The following is a 23,992-nucleotide window of genomic DNA, read 5'->3' as shown; positions in this document are numbered from 1 at the left end:
CCAAGTCAGTATTGTTTCTGAAGCTCCACCCTCCCCCTATCTCCCAATCACCAAGTCAGTATTGTTTCTGAAGCTCCACCCTCCACCAATCTCCCAATCACCAAGTCAGTATTGTTTCTGAAGCTCCACCCTCCACCTATCTCCCAATCACCAAGTCAGTATTGTTTCTGAAGCTCCACCCTCCACCTATCTCCCAATCACCAAGTCAGTATTGTTTCTGAAGCTCCACCCTCCACCTATCTCCCAATCACCAAGTCAGTATTGTTTCTGAAGCTCCACCCTCCACCTATCTCCCAATCACCAAGTCAGTATTGTTTCTGAAGCTCCACCCTCCCCCTATCTCCCAATCACCAAGTCAGTATTGTTTCTGAAGCTCCACCCTCCACCTATCTCCCAATCACCAAGTCAGTATTGTTTCTGAAGCTCCACCCTCCACCTATCTCCCAATCACCAAGTCAGTATTGTTTCTGAAGCTCCACCCTCCACCTATCTCCCAATCACCAAGTCAGTATTGTTTCTGAAGCTCCACCCTCCACCTATCTCCCAATCACCAAGTCAGTATTGTTTCTGAAGCTCCACACTCCACCTATCTCCCAATCACCAAGTCAGTATTGTTTCTGAAGCTCCACCCTCCACCTATCTCCCAATCACCAAGTCAGTATTGTTTCTGAAGCTCCACCCTCCACCTATCTCCCAATCACCAAGTCAGTATTGTTTCGGCATCCGGGTTGCCAGCTCGGCTCTAATTATGGCAGCCATGGCAGCCTACGTTCCTACCTGGCAACCTCTGGTCGGGGGGAGGAGGGGGAGGGTACACGCCGCTCAACAATATTTTGAAAGTGACTGCAGTTCCAGTTTTGGACATTTCTTACAGACGGCTCCTTTAAGATGAAACTAAAGCAGAGAAGAAGAACTGAGAGCAGTCAGATGGTCAGTGTGGATCAGTAGAAGATCAGCCTGATGTCTGCAGGTTAGTGTCAACACAACTTTCACATCAGATTCATCTGAACACACAACTAAAACATGTCTGACCTCAGAGTCTCCAGTCTGCAGTCTGGACTCTCCAGAAATCCACTCAGATGTTTCACTCCTGAATCATGCAGGTTGTCGTTGTGACTCAGGTCCAGAAGTTTCAGATGGGAGGGGTTGGACTTCAGAGCTGACAGAGAAGAACAGCTGATCTCTGACAACCTGCATTTCCACAATCTGAATAAAGAATAAAAGATGTGAGCTGAACCACCAGGGTGCAGGTTCCAACAGAACCAGTGAAAAAGATCTTCATCAAAATTATCTTAACAGAATTATTAAAACATGATAGTAACAACCTAGAAAGATATGTTTTCCATGTTCACAGTTTTATATCTGGTAAACTTGTATTTGTTGAAATGAAATTTAATGTTAGTCAAAGGAAGCCAACGTTGGTTCGACTGATTTCAGCCACAGTAAGAAGTTATTTAGTAAATGAGCTCTATAACTCATATATTGGACGACTACATATTCAGTCTGTCCACTATTGTCTGTCAGACTCTCTGAGTTTATTAACAGTGTCTGGATGACATTTCTGAACGTATCAGCTGTTTAAGCTCCTCGTACGTTTCCATTAGAAGCTGTTGTTCACTCGGTGAAACATTAGCGACACTCGTCCTCCATTTGTGAACCAGGACATCTGGGACCGACCTCACGGTCTGCTTAAGACAGACGTCATCGTGCACGTACCAGGATTAGTTCAACCTGGCTTCACATAGCTGCACCTCCTCATCCTGGATCGTCTTCCTGCAGCAGAATCATCCAGGATGAACTCAGGAGGAGATGTCAAGCCTTTCTCACACATCCTGGACTTCTTCTTTCTACTTTCATGCAACAAACCTCCCAACTGTCCCAGAAAAACTATACCAAGATGATCAACCATGAAACTAATCCAACCCTGGAAAACATTTGAAAAAGCTGCAGAGAAAAGCAGCTGGAGATGAAATCTGGAATACAATATGTAATCCTGGATCAATCTGGGAACTTTATATTCAGTTGGTTTATTAAAAGACCTTAAGATAAAGATATAATTGACATTTTTCTGAATAGAATACAAATGATAAATATCACATTTTTAGTATTACCTACTGTATTTAAATATTGAATCAAATGTATTTTTCTTATTTCCCAGCTAATTAATGTTTGTGAAGATGTTTTATTCCAGGTTCAGACACATCTCTGGTTCTTCATTTGTTCCTGTCTGACACATTCACATGTTTAGTTTTATGTAATGAATCAGAAGAGGAAGTTTAAGATGAAACTAAAGCAGAGAAGAAGAACTCAGAGCAGTCAGATGGTCAGTGTGGATCAGTAGAAGATCAGCCTGATGTCTGCAGGTTAGTGTCAACACAACTTTCACATCAGATTCATCTGAACACACAACTAAAACATGTCTGACCTCAGAGTCTCCAGTCTGCAGTCTGGACTCTCCAGAAATCCACTCAGATGTTTCACTCCTGAATCCTGCAGGTTGTTGTAGCTCAGGTCCAGATGTTTCAGATGGGAGGGGTTGGACTTCAGAGCTGGGCCCAGAGAAGAACAGCTGATCCCTGACAGACTGCAGCTCTGCAAACTGAATAAAGAATAAAAGATGTGAGCTGAACCTCCAGGATGCAGGTTCCAGCAGTCCAACAGAACCAGTGAAAAGGATCTTCATCAATATTCATGACATCATGCTGCTGCTCCAATAAAGACGTAGTGACTTCAGCTCTGCAGCTCTGCAGCTCCACCAGTGGATCATCCATACAAACTCATGTTGTGTCTGAATATCTCAGTCGGTACAAACGTTAGAATCTCAGTGTTTGGATCAGATGAAACATGTTGGACAGATGAAGATGAAGATGTTTGTAGACGATGCTGCATGATTTCTGCACAAACAAACATTCAGCTGCACAGGTTCAGTTCATGTTGGGATGGAATGAAGACGTGTTTGTTGAGGGAACATCGTTCACCACTCTGTACTGCACACTTGTGCTCCACGGAGAGGAAAGCAGCCTGCAGACACTTCAGCTGGTTTCTAATGATGTCAGGAGCAGATGAGTCCAGAGACCAGGATGGTTCAGAGCAGCTCAGGTGTTTGTGGCTGCAGAACTCACAACTGTTACAACTTCAGTCAAAGAACAAACCTCAGAGTCTCCAGTCTGCAGTCTGGAGCACCCAGGAAACCACACAGCTGCTTCACATCTGAATCCGGCAGCTCCTTCCTACTCAGGTCCAGATGTTCCAGATCAGACGGGTTGGAATCCAGAGCTGAAACCAGATCATCACAGCTGATCTCTGACAAACTGCAGCGCTCCCACCTGGAGAAAGAATAAAACACAGATAAACATCTAGATGAGTGTTTTCTCCTCCTCCGTTCAGGGGTGTGTGGTGGCAACGCTGGAGCTTCACAGTCACAAAGTTCCTGGTCCAAATCCTGGCCCGGTTCTTTCTGCCTGGCGTTTCCAGGATCTTCCCTCACGTTCACTCAGAAACTCCACAGTTCAGAGACACGTCTGTCAGGATTCTTGAAGCTTCCACATCAAACGCAGCACGGAGATACCGGGTCGTCTCTTTGATCACATGATCATTCTTAACGACAGCCAACAAAGTACTACGTTTACTTTCAGGAATGTGGTAACAGAGTATTCTAGAGTAGTGGTGAGTACTCTGATTACTATCGGGGGATCATGGAGACTGTATGGACTTGGGAATGCAGGACTGGACTTTTACTGGTTCTGTTGCTGCCGTCAAATTCAACATTCATCAATGTTTTGGTATTTCTATCAGAATTATGATAATTATTTCATCATATTTCTGTAAAGGATGAAACACAAATGACAGACTTATCACAATCAAACAGAAGCGATTGTAGGAGGAGAAGAGGTTCTGGAGAACTCCTTACAGGACCTGCATCATCCCACTGGTAGTAATAAGAGTATTAAACACTATTCAACAATATTCCTGATAGTAAATAAAGTACTTTGTTGTTGAAAACTACATTTGACTCTCTCAGCTGATTATACGTCTTACTTTTAGCTCGGCGGAGTTACAGATGTGACTTATTTTACAGTGTTTGGAGCATCTTCATGAAGGGAACCAGCAGTTTGGTCTTGTTGATTGAGATGTGATATCTGACATAACGATGCTGAACATCTTCTGCTCCAGGATCTGGTGTGGACTGTCTGAGGGAGCAGCAGCAGGAAGAGCTGCTGGTCCTTTCACTGGATCACAACTGTATCTACTTATTACAGATAACATCTACTTCCATGGAATAAAGGTTGAGATGATCAGAAGCGTGTTGATTGACAGTGTAAGAAAGTGTCAGGTCATGTTCCCTCCTCTCCACTAGGAGGAGACACCCAGTGGTGGCTCAGTATCTGTTTTGGTACCTCCCACCTTTATAAAGAGGTCTGAAGATCACTCTCTCCTCTTTGTCTCCAAGCATTCACACCTTGACTGAGTGTTTGTTGAGGGTTTTTTCAGGTGTTTGCCATGTGTCTTTTGGTTTGACCTCCAATGTAAGTAGTTTCTTTATATTCTTTAGTCAAAGTGTCTCTGACATGAAGAATGGATTGATTTGATCCAATTAGTTATGTTATTGAGAATCATGTTTTTGGTTATTGGAGAGATTTGTGGAAATTTAATATGTATTCAACATGCTTTAAGAGTGAATTCATGATTTATTTCTTAAGATAATTAGGGCCTTCGCACTTACAGTGCGAAGGCCCTTTGATATCTGTAGGAATTATTCTTCCTTTCTTTATTCTTCTGACGAAAGGAGGGCCTTTTTGCCCCCCTAAACGTGCCCAAAAAGTCACCAAATTTTGCATGCAAGCCAGGCCTGACGATAAATTTGATATTTAATGCTTTGCATTAATGGGTGTGGCAAAATGGCTCAACAGCGCCCCCTAGAAAACGTTCCTCAAGCCCCACAATACGGTTTGATGTACATGCACGAAAATCGGTAGACACCTGTATCATGGGACAACTTAAAGAAAAGTCTCTTGGAGTCATGCCCGAAACCGAACAGGATGTCGGCCATTTTGAATTAATCGTGTCATTTTGGCGAAATGTATGCCATTCCTTCGGCAGTTAATACGGCCCGAACCGTAATGTGCACCCAGGTGTGTTATACATCAAAATGTGCGTCTCCATCCTGCGACTACGCGCATTACTTTTCTCTTTCAAAAGTGTTACCGTGGCGACGCTAGACGCAAAAAAGCGCCCCCACCCTTCACCTGATTGGTCCATATTTGATAGTTCTCCAAAAGTTACCAAATTTTGCATGCAAGCCAGACTTGGCGATAAATTTGATATATCATGGTTTGCATTAATGGGCGTGGCCTAACGGCTCAACAGCGCCCCCTATAATACTTTTCTCTGCCATAACTTTTGAATGGTTTGACATAAAGAGTCGTGGGTGGTGTCATGGGACTCTGTATTGAGTCCTTGACCATAATTGGTGAAAATTAGCCCCGCCCCTTCTTCTGATTGGTTGTCCCTATTTCCTGCTATAACATTTGAGTGTTTTGACATAGAGAGTCGTGGGTGGTGTCATGGGAATCTGTAATGAGTCCTTGAGCTTCTTTGGCCTTAATTAGCCCCGCCCCTTCTTCTGATTGGTTGTCCTTTTTTTATAATAAAATCGCTGCGAGCCGCCAGTCGCTCTCGCGCTGACTCCCGCTTCCTGATTCAAACGTCTGCCGGCCGCGCCCCCCCCCGACCAATCAGCTGCGTGTAATGTGTTGACATCAGAAATAGTCCCGTCCTCAGCCCGGTTAGAACCTCGGCAGAATGGTTACACAAAAAGTAATAATATAAAATAGTAGTGTTTTACTAATATTTATACCTTACAAATATTTAAAAAATTAGGAATAAACAGTTCCAGACTTTGTTATATTTAATCGCTATGTTAGTCTGTCCTAAGCCAGTAAGTCGATTTGAAATGATTAGCTGAGTCTTAGCTCAGCCAGATTATTGCGGTCTTTAGTGCCAGAGGTGGAGAGTTCGATCCTGGCTACATGCAGAGATTTTTGTCAGCAATTTTTGTGTTTTTTTTTACATCAAAATGTGCGTCTCTGTCCTGTGACGACGCACATTACTTTTCTCTTTCAAAAGTGTTACCATGGCGACGCTAGACGCGAAAAAGCGCTCGTCCCCTTCATCTGATTGGTCCATATTTGATAGTTCTCCAAAAGTCACCAAATTTTGCACCAAGCCAGGCCTGGTGATAAATTTGATATTTCATAGTTTGCATTAATGGGCGTGGCCTAACGGCTCAACAGCGCCCCCTATAATACTTTTCTCTGCCATAACTTTTGAAAGGTTTTACATAAAGAGTCGTGGGTGGTGTCATGGGACTCGGTATTGAGTCCTTGACCATAATTGGTGAAAATTAGCCCCGCCCCTTCTTCTGATTGGTTGTCCCTATTTTCTGCTGTAACATTTGAATGTTACAGCATTGGGCGGCATAATTTTGGAGCAATTTATGCCATTCCTTCGACAGTTAATACTGCCCGAACCGTATCGTGAACCCAGGTGTGTTATACATCAAAATGTGCGTCTCCATCCTGCGATTACACGCATTACTTTTCTCTTTCATAAGTGTTACCGTGGCGACCCTAGACACCAACAAGCGAACCCCCCCTTCATCTGATTGGTCCATATTTGATAGTTCCCCAAAAGTCTCCAAATTTTGCGCCAGGCCTGGCGATAAATTTGATATTTCATGGTTTGCATTAATGGGCGTGGCCTAACGGCTCAACAGCGCGCCCTAGAATACTTTTCTCTGCCATAACTTTTGAATGGTTTGACATAGGAAGTCGTGGGTGGTGTCATTTCTGATATGCTTATGGGGGACGGTGGCCGTGAGTGCGAGGGCCCGTTCATCGCTGCTTGCAGCTTTAATTTAATTTGTTATTTCTTTATTTTAGCACCATGGCAATCATCCTGAAACTTCACTAAACCAACATTCCCCTTGTGAATTTAAAATAAACTGGACAATTGATTGACTGCAATCCTGTTTCCTGGTGGTTGTGTGGCTGCAGTCAGAACATTCATTCACTACAGACAGACTAATGTTACTTCCTGTGTGCTTCTTTCCTCCTGAATGCTCTCCGCAGCCTCTGCCTCACCTCTCCTGGTCCCTTTGATTCCTATTTGGATCAATAATTATTTAGATGAGGGCTCTTTACACCTGGTCAGCCGTCATTCCAGCCCAGTCCCTGAAACCTGAACAACATGTTAGTTTGTTAGCCGTCAGCAGAAACCCGTCTTCCTTCAGGACGTGTGTGGTCTGTGTCTTCAGGGGGGTCTGTCTCCGTCAGAGATGAGCTTTCAGAGAGGATTTAAACATGAATATGTAACTCAGTTCTGTCTGGTTCTGTCAGGTTCTGTCTGGACCTGGAGCTGCTTCCTGACAGCAGGAACACACATGTGTGACGGTGAGTGTGTGTGTGGTTCTACCAGAACACACATGTGTGACGGTGAGGTGTGTGTGGTTCTAACAGAACACACATGTGTGACGGTGAGGTGTGTGTGGTTCTAACAGAACACACGTGTGTGACGGTGAGGTGTGTGTGGTTCTACCAGAACACACATGTGTGACGGTGAGGTGTGTGTGGTTCTAACACACATGTGTGACGGTGAGGTGTGTGTGGTTCTAACACACGTGTGTGACGGTGAGGTGTGTGTGGTTCTAACAGAACACACATGTGTGACGGTGAGGTGTGTGTGGTTCTAACAGAACACACATGTGTGACGGTGAGGTGTGTGTGGTTCTAACACACATGTGTGACGGTGAGGTGTGTGTGGTTCTAACAGAACACACATGTGTGACGGTGAGGTGTGTGTGGTTCTAACACACATGTGTGACGGTGAGGTGTGTGTGGTTCTAACACACATGTGTGACGGTGAGGTGTGTGTGGTTCTAACAGAACACACATGTGTGACGGTGAGGTGTGTGTGGTTCTAACAGAACACACATGTGTGACGGTGAGGTGTGTGTGGTTCTAACAGAACACACATGTGTGACGGTGAGGTGTGTGTGGTTCTAACAGAACACACGTGTGTGACGGTGAGGTGTGTGTGGTTCTAACACACGTGTGACGGTGAGGTGTGTGTGGTTCTACCAGAACACACATGTGTGACAGTGAGGTGTGTGTGGTTCTAACAGAACACACATGTGTGACGGTGAGGTGTGTGTGGTTCTAACACACATGTGTGACGGTGAGGTGTGTGTGGTTCTAACAGAACACACATGTGTGACGGTGAGGTGTGTGTGGTTCTAACACACATGTGTGACGGTGAGGTGTGTGTGGTTCTAACAGAACACACGTGTGTGACGGTGAGGTGTGTGTGGTTCTAACAGAACACACATGTGTGACGGTGAGGTGTGTGTGGTTCTAACACACATGTGTGACGGTGAGGTGTGTGTGGATCTAACACACATGTGTGACGGTGAGGTGTGTGTGGTTCTAACAGAACACACATGTGTGACGGTGAGGTGTGTGTGGTTCTAACAGAACACACATGTGTGACGGTGAGGTGTGTGTGGTTCTAACAGAACACACATGTGTGACGGTGAGGTGTGTGTGGTTCTAACACACATGTGTGACGGTGAGGTGTGTGTGGTTCTAACACACATGTGTGACGGTGAGGTGTGTGTGGTTCTAACAGAACACACGTGTGTGACGGTGAGGTGTGTGTGGTTCTAACAGAACACACATGTGTGACGGTGAGGTGTGTGTGGTTCTAACACACATGTGTGACGGTGAGGTGTGTGTGGTTCTAACACACATGTGTGACGGTGAGGTGTGTGTGGTTCTAACAGAACACACATGTGTGATGGTGAGGTGTGTGTGGTTCTAACACACATGTGTGACGGTGAGGTGTGTGTGGTTCTAACACACATGTGTGACGGTGAGGTGTGTGTGGTTCTAACACACATGTGTGACGGTGAGGTGTGTGTGGTTCTAACACACGTGTGTGACGGTGAGGTGTGTGTGGTTCTAACAGAACACACATGTGTGACGGTGAGGTGTGTGTGGTTCTAACACACATGTGTGACGGTGAGGTGTGTGTGGTTCTAACACACGTGTGTGACGGTGAGGTGTGTGTGGTTCTAACAGAACACACATGTGTGACGGTGAGGTGTGTGTGGTTCTAACACACATGTGTGACGGTGAGGTGTGTGTGGTTCTAACACACATGTGTGACGGTGAGGTGTGTGTGGTTCTAACAGAACACACATGTGTGACGGTGATGTGTGTGTGGTTCTAACACACGTGTGTGACGGTGAGGTGTGTGTGGTTCTAACACACATGTGTTGTGCAACTCATAGGTAGCTTGGCTGTCCAGTTATCAAGGCTAATGATAATTCTATTAAAGAATTATTAATAATTAATAAAGTTGACTATTTATCAAATTGTATTATCAAAAATGATAATTCTCGTAGGGGCACCACCGCCGGGGCCTTACTTCCGGTGGGATTCGATAACTAACAGCAGAAAATCAGTCTCATTATGATTTGAATTATCCTGCAGAACAGCAAATCTTACAGAATAACAGTGAAGGCGTGATGTCCGAACACTAGGCTCTGCTTAAACAAATCAATTTGTGACCAAATCTTGCATGAAATAACACAACCACTCATAAAGAAATCAATCAGAGTTTATTTACATACGGGTATCAAAAGAGATGTAAATAAGTACCCGAATAAATCTGATGGCACACGACATTATTATAAAACCATTAACTAACAAGAAAAACAACAATCAATAAAATGAAACATAAACGTTAAATGCATGGAATGAAAACGAAAAGAAATCAAGCAATAATAACGAAGATACAGAACATCTACAGTTCAAACAGGGTTCCTGTAGTCTTTTAAAGGTGGACGCGCCCTCTTGGCCACGTGTAATTAGCACGGATGGTGATCCCGGTGTTAAACCGTGATCAACTGCAGAAAACAGCGCTTTAAAACGTGAATGACTAGCAGAAAGTAGTGACTACAAATTAATGAAAACAGTCCTTATAATGATGGTGGTGTAATCTCAGCTCTGAACACAGATTTAGCTCTGTAACACTCCCAGTTAAACTCATACACCCAGGTCTCACAATCTCACACACAGTTCTGAACACTCTTAAATCCTACTGATCACTGCTACGCGGGCTCACGTCTCCTCTGGGATCCGGAATCGGGTGCCTGCGGGTTTGTGACTGGGTTCGCGGTCCTGCTGGGGTTTCGCAGTCAGGCTATCGCGTCCCGTCCCTTCCCCTGAAACGGATTAGACAGCGGCGGGGCCGCCTCGTGCCGGGCCGTGGTTCCGGACCAAAACGGAGGCTCACACGCATTCCTAGGCGCGGCGGGGGGACCGGACTCTCCTTGCCGTGCTTCCCTCTCTGCGCCGGTCGCCGACGCGCGGCCGTCCGGGCCCCGGGAGAGCTCACGCCGGGCGAGACGCCGGCCGTCCGTCCCCGATCCCTGCGCCGGTTCGCAGACAGGGGCTCGGAGCGGGGAGGGGGGGTTCAGTCAGAGAACTCAATCGCAGCTGTGTCCCGATCTGGTTGCCGGGAGCGCGTGGGCGTCGGAAGCTTGGATCTGTGAACTTAAAGAGGAACAGAGTTTAGTGAGAAATCGGAGCCTCCCGGGGGACCGCAGCTTCAACGGCCGGACCCCGCAGGGCCCGGTCCGGTGCGGGCCTCCTGCCTCCCCCCAGCCCGGGGGGAGAGAGAGGAGATGGGATGCTTTGGCCTGCGCCGATGAGATGAGGTTGAGAAGAGACGATGGGGGCGGCTCCGTGCACCGCGGCTTCAACGGGCTGCAGGTCCAACGGAGCGGCCCGATGGGGCCTTACACCTCCCCCCAGCCGGGGGGAGAAAGGGAGATGGGATCTTGGCCCAGAGCCAAACGATCCAGCTCGGATGAGAGGGTGGTCGGAAGAGAGTAAAAAGAAGCAGCGGCAGGGGTTTTGATCCTACGCGCGCTGCAGTGACGTCATCGGTGCCTCATTGCGATTGGATGCGCGCGCTTTCAGGCGCCGCCCCATCCCGCAAGGCATGCTGGGATTGTGGTTCATGGCACGGTCGCCATTTTATGAGGCACATTAAAGCCAGTTCCAGGCTGGGGGGGTTGCTGGTAGGTTTTGTGTCTGTCCAAAGAGGCCTGGTTTTAGGGCTCCGCTGCTTCCCGACCCCTGCTTAGGTGTCATAAAACCCCAAGGAAGTCTGTTTTCCCTGGCAGAAACCCTGCTGGGTCCTTGTTTTGATCTCCGGCCATGCAGTGGGGTCGTAAACGGACTATCTCGACCCAGGCCGAGATAACCAGGAGTTAGCAGCAGGGGGTCGCAGGACTTCAGGAAGAAGGGGCAAAGTCTGGTTTTACAGGTCCTCAAAATCACAAAATATTCATACATTTATAAGTCCAGATTTCACATGGGCGACGCACAACATCCCCCCTTCGAATCGAAAACCGGAATGCAGGGTCTGGTTGTCGAATCTAACAACGGTGCACCAGTCCATGTGGTCATAAACTCTGGTTGGGGGCGTGAGGCTAGCCTGGTTAGTCCACTAGGCGAGCAATGCACAAAAATATGAAAAGAAAAACATATTCAAAGCAATAACATCATTCATTTACCTAACACAGTGATATCACTCTTAAAGTGCGGTAGATGAAAGATAAAAGGAGGGGTTAGTTAGGTTTCAGTATGTACACTGTACCTAAAATCAAAAACCAACAATTTAACCACTCTTTGATTAATTGCTAGGTGACAAAAACACACAAATTAACTTATGTCGGCTATGGAAGCCTGGAAATTGTTTGTAGGCGTGAATTTTTTTTAACGCCCCAAAGTATCCTACCCCCCTTTCAGGTGTGGAGCGGGCTTCCACTTCTGGGTCAGAAAAATTGTGAGGGGGCCGCTGCATACAAGGTAATGCAGCTGTTCAGTGTTCTTTTGCTAAACAAAGGTCAAACATGGGACCCCCCTCGCTCTGAGGTACGGCGTCTGCGCCTTGGTTGTTAATCGTGATCTGTTCTCCTCTGGTTTACTTTAAGCAGACGCTGAGCTGCTTCTTCAGCGTCAGTAACAGTGAAAACTGGGAAGGGCCGCAGCTCCTTTCGGGTAATTAATTTATCGGCTTACTCATGGTGGCGTCTGACCAGGGGGCTCAGGGGATGAGATGACCGGGCTCACCACTTTTGGGTCCAGCCTAAGAACAGACTTGCCTGTCGGTCCATCTCCATCAGCCTGGTCACCTCTGCTGGTTCTCCGTCCACTGCGATGAGCTCTCTGCCATTAATAACCACACCTCAGCTCACAGTCCAGGCCCCAGCGCTTCGCTTGGGATTCTGGCAAGAGATTACACTTATTAACGAAGTCAGCTCACGTTATCACCCAGATTAGAAGAAATTAAACCGATAACAAACCCTGAGAGACTGGGGTATTGGTTATAACCTTAGAAGCAAGAACCAACTGAAAGGAATTAATAAAGTGAGTTAACAGGGAGGAATCTTTAAATAACTTTAAATTAAAGATTCAATTTAAAACACAGTAGAGATTAATCTGAGAAGATTAATAACTCACATGGGGTAATCAGCAACAGTTCAATTAATAGAATTAAAGAAATTAAGTCAACCATTACCTTCAGTTAAGTATGGTTGCAAAAGGGAATTAATCAGAGATTAATAAAATAGTGATCCCTCAATAAAAGTTCAGATTAATAAAAATCAGGAATTTACAGCGAGCCAACCATTAGTTTCCATGGAACCTGGTTGCAAGAGGAAATTACTCAAACAGATTCACAAAAATTGAGTGGTAGAAAAAGTTCAGGTTAATAAAACTAACCGAACTTAAAACACCCCAACCATTACCTTCAGTGAAGTAAGGTTGCAGAGGAAATCAATCACAAGATTAATGATCGTGTGATGAAAAATAAAAGTTCAAACTAATAAAATTAAAGAACTTAACAAAGCAACCAACCCTTAGTGAAGCGAGGTTGCCATTAGAACAACTTAAAATAACCGTAGGAATCAGATAATGAGAGGGGAAGAAAAATAAAGATATTTTCTTTCCCGATCAAAATTAATGTTGTTATTTCATACAACCTGGTCACAAATATCGTTTCGAGAGCCTCACACGGGGCACCATTTATGTTGTGCAACTCATAGGTAGCTTGGCTGTCCAGTTATCAAGGCTAATGATAATTCTATTAAAGAATTATTAATAATTAATAAAGTTGACTATTTATCAAATTGTATTATCAAAAATGATAATTCTCGTAGGGGCACCACCGCCGGGGCCTTACTTCCGGTGGGATTCGATAACTAACAGCAGAAAATCAGTCTCATTATGATTTGAATTATCCTGCAGAACAGCAAATCTTACAGAATAACAGTGAAGGCGTGATGTCCGAACACTAGGCTCTGCTTAAACAAATCAATTTGTGACCAAATCTTGCATGAAATAACACAACCACTCATAAAGAAATCAATCAGAGTTTATTTACATACGGGTATCAAAAGAGATGTAAATAAGTACCCGAATAAATCTGATGGCACACGACATTATTATAAAACCATTAACTAACAAGAAAAACAACAATCAATAAAATGAAACATAAACGTTAAATGCATGGAATGAAAACGAAAAGAAATCAAGCAATAATAACGAAGATACAGAACATCTACAGTTCAAACAGGGTTCCTGTAGTCTTTTAAAGGTGGACGCGCCCTCTTGGCCACGTGTAATTAGCACGGATGGTGATCCCGGTGTTAAACCGTGATCAACTGCAGAAAACAGCGCTTTAAAACGTGAATGACTAGCAGAAAGTAGTGACTACAAATTAATGAAAACAGTCCTTATAATGATGGTGGTGTAATCTCAGCTCTGAACACAGATTTAGCTCTGTAACACTCCCAGTTAAACTCATACACCCAGGTCTCACAATCTCACACACAGTTCTGAACACTCTTAAATCCTACTGATCACTGCTACGCGGGCTCACGTCTCCTCTGGGATCCGGAATCGGGTGCCTGCGGGTTTGTGACTGGGTTCGCGGTCCTGCTGGGGTTTCGCAGTCAGGCTATCGCGTCCCGTCCCTTCCCCTGAAACGGATTAGACAGCGGCGGGGCCGCCTCGTGCCGGGCCGTGGTTCCGGACCAAAACGGAGGCTCACACGCATTCCTAGGCGCGGCGGGGGGACCGGACTCTCCTTGCCGTGCTTCCCTCTCTGCGCCGGTCGCCGACGCGCGGCCGTCCGGGCCCCGGGAGAGCTCACGCCGGGCGAGACGCCGGCCGTCCGTCCCCGATCCCTGCGCCGGTTCGCAGACAGGGGCTCGGAGCGGGGAGGGGGGGTTCAGTCAGAGAACTCAATCGCAGCTGTGTCCCGATCTGGTTGCCGGGAGCGCGTGGGCGTCGGAAGCTTGGATCTGTGAACTTAAAGAGGAACAGAGTTTAGTGAGAAATCGGAGCCTCCCGGGGGACCGCAGCTTCAACGGCCGGACCCCGCAGGGCCCGGTCCGGTGCGGGCCTCCTGCCTCCCCCCAGCCCGGGGGGAGAGAGAGGAGATGGGATGCTTTGGCCTGCGCCGATGAGATGAGGTTGAGAAGAGACGATGGGGGCGGCTCCGTGCACCGCGGCTTCAACGGGCTGCAGGTCCAACGGAGCGGCCCGATGGGGCCTTACACCTCCCCCCAGCCGGGGGGAGAAAGGGAGATGGGATCTTGGCCCAGAGCCAAACGATCCAGCTCGGATGAGAGGGTGGTCGGAAGAGAGTAAAAAGAAGCAGCGGCAGGGGTTTTGATCCTACGCGCGCTGCAGTGACGTCATCGGTGCCTCATTGCGATTGGATGCGCGCGCTTTCAGGCGCCGCCCCATCCCGCAAGGCATGCTGGGATTGTGGTTCATGGCACGGTCGCCATTTTATGAGGCACATTAAAGCCAGTTCCAGGCTGGGGGGGTTGCTGGTAGGTTTTGTGTCTGTCCAAAGAGGCCTGGTTTTAGGGCTCCGCTGCTTCCCGACCCCTGCTTAGGTGTCATAAAACCCCAAGGAAGTCTGTTTTCCCTGGCAGAAACCCTGCTGGGTCCTTGTTTTGATCTCCGGCCATGCAGTGGGGTCGTAAACGGACTATCTCGACCCAGGCCGAGATAACCAGGAGTTAGCAGCAGGGGGTCGCAGGACTTCAGGAAGAAGGGGCAAAGTCTGGTTTTACAGGTCCTCAAAATCACAAAATATTCATACATTTATAAGTCCAGATTTCACATGGGCGACGCACAACACATGTGTGACGGTGAGGTGTGTGTGGTTCTAACACACATGTGTGACGGTGAGGTGTGTGTGGTTCTAACAGAACACACATGTGTGATGGTGAAGTGTGTGTGGTTCTAACACACATGTGTGACGGTGAGGTGTGTGTGGTTCTAACACACATGTGTGACGGTGAGGTGTGTGTGGTTCTAACACACATGTGTGACGGTGAGGTGTGTGTGGTTCTAACACACATGTGTGACGGTGAGGTGTGTGTGGTTCTAACACACATGTGTGACGGTGAGGTGTGTGTGGTTCTAACAGAACACACATGTGTGACGGTGAGGTGTGTGTGGTTCTAACAGAACACACATGTGTGACGGTGAGGTGTGTGTGGTTCTAACACACATGTGTGACGGTGAGGTGTGTGTGGTTCTAACACACATGTGTGACGGTGAGGTGTGTGTGGTTCTAACACACATGTGTGACGGTGAGGTGTGTGTGGTTCTAACACACATGTGTGACGGTGAGGTGTGTGTGGTTCTAACAGAACACACATGTGTGACGGTGAGGTGTGTGTGGTTCTAACACACATGTGTGACGGTGAGGTGTGTGTGGTTCTAACAGAACACACATGTGTGACGGTGAGGTGTGTGTGGTTCTAACAGAACACACATGTGTGACGGTGAGGTGTGTGTGGTTCTAACAGAACACACATGTGTGACGGTGAGGTGTGTGTGGTTCTAACACACATGTGTGACGGTGAGGTGTGTGTGGTTCTAACAGAACACACATGTGTGACGGTGAGGTGTGTGTGGTTCTAACAGAACACACATGTGACGGTGAGGTGTGTGTGGTTCTAACACACATGTGTGACGGTGAGGTGTGTGTGGTTCTAACACACATGTGTGACGGTGAGGTGTGTGTGGTTCTAACACACATGTGTGACGGTGAGGTGTGTGTGGTTCTAACACACATGTGTGACGGTGAGGTGTGTGTGGTTCTAACACACATGTGTGACGGTGAGGTGTGTGTGGTTCTAACAGAACACACATGTGTGACGGTGAGGTGTGTGTGGTTCTAACAGAACACACATGTGTGATGGTGAGGTGTGTGTGGTTTTAAAAGAACACACATGTGTGACGGTGAGGTGTGTGTGGTTCTAACACACATGTGTGACGGTGAGGTGTGTGTGGATCTAACACACATGTGTGACGGTGAGGTGTGTGTGGTTCTAACAGAACACACATGTGTGACGGTGAGGTGTGTGTGGTTCTAACAGAACACACATGTGTGACGGTGAGGTGTGTGTGGTTCTAACACACATGTGTGACGGTGAGGTGTGTGTGGTTCTAACACACATGTGTGACGGTGAGGTGTGTGTGGATCTAACACACATGTGTGACGGTGAGGTGTGTGTGGTTCTAACACACATGTGTGACGGTGAGGTGTGTGTGGTTCTAACACACGTGTGTGACGGTGAGGTGTGTGTGGTTCTAACACACATGTGTGACGGTGAGGTGTGTGTGGTTCTAACACACGTGTGTGACGGTGAGGTGTGTGTGGTTCTAACACACATGTGTGACGGTGAGGTGTGTGTGGTTCTAACACACATGTGTGACGGTGAGGTGTGTGTGGTTCTAACACACATGTGTGACGGTGAGGTGTGTGTGGTTCTAACACACATGTGTGACGGTGAGGTGTGTGTGGTTCTAACAGAACACACATGTGTGACGGTGAGGTGTGTGTGGTTCTAACAGAACACACATGTGTGACGGTGAGGTGTGTGTGGTTCTAACAGAACACACATGTGTGACGGTGAGGTGTGTGTGGTTCTAACAGAACACACATGTGTGACGGTGAGGTGTGTGTGGTTCTAACAGAACACACATGTGTGACGGTGAGGTGTGTGTGGTTCTAACACACATGTGTGACGGTGAGGTGTGTGTGGTTCTAACAGAACACACATGTGTGACGGTGAGGTGTGTGTGGTTCTAACACACATGTGTGACGGTGAGGTGTGTGTGGTTCTAACACACATGTGTGACGGTGAGGTGTGTGTGGTTCTAACAGAACACACATGTGTGACGGTGAGGTGTGTGTGGTTCTAACACACATGTGTGACGGTGAGGTGTGTGTGGTTCTAACACACATGTGTGACGGTGAGGTGTGTGTGGTTCTAACACACATGTGTGACGGTGAGGTGTGTGTGGTTCTAACACACATGTGTGACGGTGAGGTGTGTGTGGTTCTAACACACATGTGTGACGGTGAGGTGTGTGTGGTTCTAACACACGTGTGTGACGGTGAGGTGTGTTTGGTTCTAACACACATGTGTGTGACGGTGAGGTGTGTGTGGTTCTAACACACATGTGTGACGGTGAGGTGTGTGTGGTTCTAACACACATGTGTGACGGTGAGGTGTGTGTGGTTCTAACAGAACACACGTGTGTGATGGTGAGGTGTGTGTGGTTCTAACACACATGTGTGACGGTGAGGTGTGTGTGGTTCTAACAGAACACACATGGATCACAGCAGGTTTCACATGAAATGTGAGTGAATGATGAAGAAGCAGCAGGAGGTTCAGACGATCAACACCTGAAACTCCTTCACCTGGACTGACGGAGTCTTCTCTGTTTGAGGAGACCAAAACCTCCAAGAAAACTCTAAAAGCTCCAGTCAGAACCGACCTGAGAGTCTGCAGCTGGTAGTCTGGACTCCGCACCAGACCAGACAGCTGCTCCACATCTGCAGCCTGCAGCTGGTAGTTGAATCTCAGGTCCAGATGTTTCAGATGGGAGGGGTTGGACTTCAGAGCTGAGACCAGAGAAGAACAGCTGATCCCTGACAGACCGCAGCACTGCAAGCTGCACAAAGATACCAGAGAAGAAGAAACCAGAGCAGTCAGATGGTCAGTGTGGATCAGCAGGAGATCAGCCTGATGTCTGCAGGTCAGTGTCAACTAGGCTCGCCACCCGTTCCTGGAAATACGGAATTGTTACGGAATAGGGAATTAAAAGTTGCATTCCGTATTGAACCAATATGGAATGCAGTTGATTCCGTATTTCACAATTGTCCCATGCACGTCTGTCAACGAACTAACAATAATGAACAAAATAAAGGACAGGATTTATTAAAGACAGCAACATATGTTGGTTCGCTCTCTGTCTGCGCTCTCTGCCTGCCCTGCAGACGGCCCTGCAGACGGCCCTGCAGACGGCCCTGCAGACGGCCCTGCACACGGCCCTGCAGACGGCCCTGCAGACGGCCCTGCAGACGGCCCTGCAGACGGCCCTGCACACGGCCCTGCAGACGGCCCTGCAGACGGCCCTGCACACGGCCCTGCACACGGCCCTGCAGACGGCCCTGCAGACGGCCCTGCAGACGGCCCTGCACACGGCCCTGCAGACGGCCCTGCAGACGGCCCTGCACACGGCCCTGCACACGGCCCTGCAGACGGCCCTGCAGACGGTCCTGCAGACGGCCCTGCAGACGGCCCTGCAAACGGCCCTGCAGACGGCCCTGCAGACGGCCCTGCAGACGGCCCTGCAGACGGCCCTGCAGACGGCCCTGCAGACTGACCTGCAGACGGCCCGCCCCTTTGCGCTCCGTTGCCTAGTTACCTTTCACTGCTGCTAACTGCACCGCCGCAATATACAGGTGAAGGTCGGAACATTTGAATATATTGCTAAAATTAATTTGTTTCAGTAAATTCAACTAAAGGTGAAACAAATATATTATTTCTCACTACATTCAAAGTGAGATATTTCAAGCCTTTATTTGTTATAATTTTGATGATTATGGCCCACAGTTTATGAAAACCCCAAATAGATAATCTCAAAAAATTTGAATATTTTATTAATTCAATATAGAATTAAATCATTAAAATTATAACAAATAAAGGCTTAAAAAATTGTGCTTTGCTGAGTGGAGCTCATGAAGAGTGAGCAGACTGTTCGGAGTTCCACAGTTATGAAAGACAAGGAGTTGCTCAGCTGCAAGAAGTAACAATTTTTTCAATTCAATTCAATTCAATTTTATTTATATAGCGTCTAATACAACAGAGTTGTCTCTAGACGCTTTACAGAGACCCATACCCAGAACATGACCCCCGAGCAGTTATTACATAAACAATGGCAGGTAAAAACTCCCCTAGTGGGAAAAAAGCCTTAAGCCAAACAGTGGCAAGAAAAACTCCCCTTTAGGAGGAAGAAACCAGGACCAGGACCAGGATCATCAGGGGGGACCCTCCTGCCGAGGGCCAGACTGGTGGGTCAGGGACGGCAACAGCACAGCAGGCAGGTGGAAGCAGCAACGGGATGACCAGGGGTGGGGACCGCAGGCCAGCACGCAGCTCCCGAAGCTCCGGTCCAATCAGCAAGTCCCAGGTTGGGGTGCAGGTTCAGGGAAAGGTTGAGAGGGGGCAGGGCCAGGGAGAGGAGTCTTGACGGACAAACCTCTCCCCCGCCCAAAAGGGGCCGTTACCCTGCCCCTCTCACTCCCACACTGCAGGTTCCGGTGTCCGGGAAAAGGATGCTGCAACATGGACAAAAGAGAGAAAAGGGAGGAGAAGGGGGGGCCAGCACAAGAAACTACAGGAGCGACTCTGACACACTAAAGTTTACACTACCTAGAGATTTACCAACACCAGCTAGAGGTTTACTAAACACTAACTATAGGCTTTACTAAACAGAAAGGTTTTAAGTTTAGTTTTAAAGGTGGAGGTGGTGTCAGCCTCCTTAACCCAGATTGGAAGTTGGTTCCATAGTAATGTTGCCTGATAGCAGAACGCCCGCCCTCCAAATCTACATTTAGATACTCTAGGAACTACGAGTAAACCTGCACCCTGGGAGCGGAGAGCTCTGACAGGAACATAAGGCACTATCAGGTCTTGCAAATAATGCGGAGCTAAGCCGTTTTGGGCTTTATACGCAAGTAATACAATTTTAAATTGATTCTGAATTTTACGGGTAACCAATGGAGCGATGCTAACACTGGAGAGACGTGGTCTCTCCTGCTAATTCCTGTCAGTACTCGTGCTGCTGCATTTTGGATCAGCTGGAGCCTATTCAGCAAATTACTTGGACATCCTGCTAACAACACATTACAGTAATCCAGTCTAGAAGATACAAACGCATGAACTAGTTTTTCTGCATCACTCTGCGAGAGGATTTTCCTAATCTTTGCAATATTACGGAGATGGAAAAAGGCTATTTTACAAACCTGATTGACATATGGTTTAAACGACAAATCCTGATCGAAAATAACACCAAGGTTTCTCACAGTTGCACTGGAAGCCATCGCAACACTATCTAATCCCTTCCTAAGATGCTCTGGACCAAGAATGATACCCTCTGTTTTATCTGAATTTAGAAGCAAGAAATTTCTGGACATCCAGTCCTTGATGTCCCTAAGACATGCCTGAAGTTTAACTAACGGTTCTGTTTCATCCGGCTTCATAGACAAGTAGAGCTGCGTATCATCAGCATAACAATGAAAGTGTATGCCGTGATTCTGGATTATACTTCCCAACGGCTGCATGTATAAACTAAACAAGATTGGCCCTAGCAATGAACCCTGCGGAACACCATAACAGACCCTTGACTGTTCTTTTTTTTTTTTTTAACATTCTTTTTATTATACATTTTCAAAATTATACATGTCCAGTGCAGTATATATACAAATAATTTGAAATATGTAGCAGATCTAGAATACATACAAATTAACGATTCCCAAGGTCCTCAGTCAGTCCAACATTTCAGGCAGTTCCCAGGTACTTCAACACTTTCCCAAATTTTGCTCCAAAAAGGCTCCTCTTACCACCTATTCCAAATCTCACTCTTTCCAGTGAAATATAGTCCGCTATCAACGACTTCCATAACTGTGCTGAGGGAGGTTCTTCTCCCACCCACTTAGTCATAATAGCCTTTCGGCCCAACATAAGCAAGAACTGTAAGGTGTTCTTATACCGTGATAGTGATTTAGGGACACTTCCCAGTAGACATAGAAGTGGGTTTGGCTGAAATTGTTGTTCTATTATCCCACTAGCCTCGTCACATACAGTTTGCCAGAAACTTTGAATCTTCTCACATTCCCAAAGACAGTGCAATCTTGTTCCCAGTCTAGTTTTACATTTTTGGCAGTTTGGAGAGACCCCTGCTGTATATTTACTATATATATATGGAGATATATAGACATTCTGTAAAATATTATACTGCATTTCTCTGAGTCTGTTGCATATTGAGTAAAATTTCCTCCCATGTATCACTGTCTATTGTTATTTTCAATTGAGTCTCCCATGATTTTTGTAAGAATGACAGTCTGCCTATAGTGAAGTGTTGCAGCTTGGAATAAAATTTCGAGACAAAGTGACCTTGTTTAAAGCTATCTAAGAGTGTCTTTTCCAGTAAATGAAAGTCATCTGGAAGACTGAGAGTATTCATTTTTGTATATACATAATGTCTGACCTGCAGGTATTTGTAAAACTCTTTTGTTTGTAGTTTGTATGTGGCCTGTAATGATTCAAATGTTTTGAATCTTCCCCTATCCCAAAGGTCGTAAATATGGTGAATTCCTGCTTCATACCAGTTATGAAAGTTAGAACCAGTGCCCCCATCGGTTAAATCGGGATTATCCGTCATTGTCGTTAAACAGCTCAATTTATGTTTAGCCCCAAATAATTTCCGTAGAGATTTCCAAGCAATTCTCACATTACTGATTAAAAAATTGTCTCTCACCATGATTGGTAGTTCACTCCTACTCTTATCAAGTAAATTAACAGGAGAGTACGGTTTGGAGAAGGTTGCTTCAATCTCGAACCATGGTGGCTTTGGTTGATTAGTTGCCCATATTGAGATAATCCTAGCTTGCATTGAGTTTGTATAATTTGTAATATTGGGGAGGCCCCATCCTCCTTGCTCTTTCGGCAGTTGCAGTATATCTAGCTTAATTTTAGGCTTCCTGCCAGCCCATATGAAGTCAGAGATGGCTTTATTTATATATTTACTGTTATTCCTCTTCAAAGATATAAAGAGCATGGATAGAGGATAAATAATTTTGGGGAGAATTATCATTTTGACAAGACTGACTCTGCCAAGAAAGGATACAGGAAGCTTCTTCCAACCCAACATTTTGTCCTTAATGTGTTTTACCATGGGGTTTACATTCTCAGCATAAAGTTGACTAATTTTAGGTGTTATTTTAACCCCCAGGTATGTAAATCCGTCTGGTGCCCAGCGAAAGGGTTTTACAAAGTCCGGTTCATATTCATTCGAAAAACCAAGAGGCATGATTTCCGATTTTGTGAAATTAATCTTATATCCAGAAATATGACCAAATTCTTTCACACTGCTGATTAGCGCAGGTATTGAGTTTGGCGGGTCTGTTAGTGTGAGAAGGACATCATCTGCATACAGTAAAATTTTGTGTTGTGTCGTTCCTATCACTGTTCCTGTAATATTGGGGTTTTGCCGAATAGCAATTGCTAATGGCTCTATAGCTAAAGAAAACAACAAAGGTGATAGTGGTGACCCTTGAGCTGTGCCTCTTTTAAGTTGAAATTGTGTGGAAATTAGACCGTTTGTTAAGACTGAAGCAATGGGAGTCTTGTATAAAAGCTGTACCCATCGGCTAAAACCTGAATGAAAGCCAAATCTTTTCAGCACTTCAAGCATGTATTTTTGCTCAATGCGATCAAACGCTTTCTCCGCATCCATTGTTACTATAGCACTTGGGGTTTGATGAAAATTAAGATGGTGAATAATATTAATCAAACGTCTTGTGTTATTTGATGAAGTACGGCCTTTTATAAACCCTGTTTGGTCTGCATTGACTATATCAGTCACCACTCTTTCCAACCGATTAGCCATTATTTTTGAAAGTATTTTAACATCCACTCCAAGTAGGCTAATTGGTCGATAAGAAGAACAGAGCTCTGGATCTTTTTCTTTTTTGGGAATTACTATGATATGAGCAAAGTACATAGATTTTGGGAGTTCATCCTTTTCAAAAGATTTGTTGAACACACGCTGTAAGAGTTTGCTAATTTTTGCTTTCATCTTTTTTATAAAACTGTACACAGAATCCATCAGCCCCTGGACTTTTATCTGACTGGAGTGAGGAAATTGCTTTATCAATTTCTGTTACTGTAACACGTCCTTCCAAAAGTTTAGCTCTTTCATCTGCTAGCTGAGGCATCTCTAAGCCATCTAGGAAGTTACTACTGGTAAGCGTGTCGTTGTCCAATTCTGAGGTATACAAGGTTTCATAAAATTTCTGGAAGCATTCATTGATCTTTGCATTGTTTGTTTGACGGATTTGATCCTCATCAAATATTGCAGAGATAAAAGTTTTTTGGGGGGAGTTTCTTGCAAGACGAGCTAAGAACTTATTTGGCTTATTCCCGAATTCAAACATTCTTTGTCTCGCAAATAAAATATCAGACTCAGCCTTCTTTGTAAGCAAATTGGTTAATAGTATTCTTGCCTCCTTTAACTCTTTAAGTGTTCCTTCCGATTTGGATCTGCGAAAATCTTCCTCTAGTGTTTTAATTTTCTTTTCAATTCTTGATTGTTCTTGAATGCGCTCTTTTTTCTTCCTACTAGAGTATGATATAATCATGCCTCGCATGTAAGCTTTATAAGCTTCCCATACCAATCTCGGGTCAGCGTCGTTGCAGTCATTTACTTCTAAATAGAGGTCTGTCTGTATTTCCAAGAATTTGATAAAATCATCGTCA

At 45.9% G+C, this 23,992-nt stretch overlaps 1 protein-coding gene across 5 annotated transcripts in view; it reads right to left on the bottom strand.

The window, feature by feature from the left end:
• The window catches only part of LOC133446240 (NACHT, LRR and PYD domains-containing protein 12-like), a 77,036-nt gene that overhangs the window by 18,479 nt on the left and 34,565 nt on the right, over positions 1–23,992 (bottom strand). For 4 of the 5 annotated variants that reach the window (XR_009782816.1, XR_009782815.1, XM_061724229.1 and 1 more), the window contains exons 9-12: positions 17,946–18,122; positions 3,153–3,326; positions 2,426–2,599; positions 1,033–1,206 (exon numbers count right to left, since the gene is read on the bottom strand). Coding sequence is in view for 3 of the 5 variants with exons in the window: in XM_061724229.1 (XP_061580213.1) it covers positions 1,033–1,206; positions 2,426–2,599; positions 3,153–3,326; positions 17,946–18,122 (699 nt within the window). In the remaining 2 variants the exon portion in view is untranslated. The remainder of the gene's footprint in view (positions 1–1,032; positions 1,207–2,425; positions 2,600–3,152; positions 3,327–17,945; positions 18,123–23,992) is intronic. The other variant, XM_061724231.1, reaches the window with a different exon arrangement.

The sequence above is a fragment of the Cololabis saira genome, chromosome 6, assembly GCF_033807715.1.
Source record: "Cololabis saira isolate AMF1-May2022 chromosome 6, fColSai1.1, whole genome shotgun sequence".
Classification (NCBI taxonomy): domain Eukaryota; kingdom Metazoa; phylum Chordata; class Actinopteri; order Beloniformes; family Belonidae; genus Cololabis; species Cololabis saira.
This window is presented reverse-complemented; position numbering and strand designations above follow the sequence as displayed.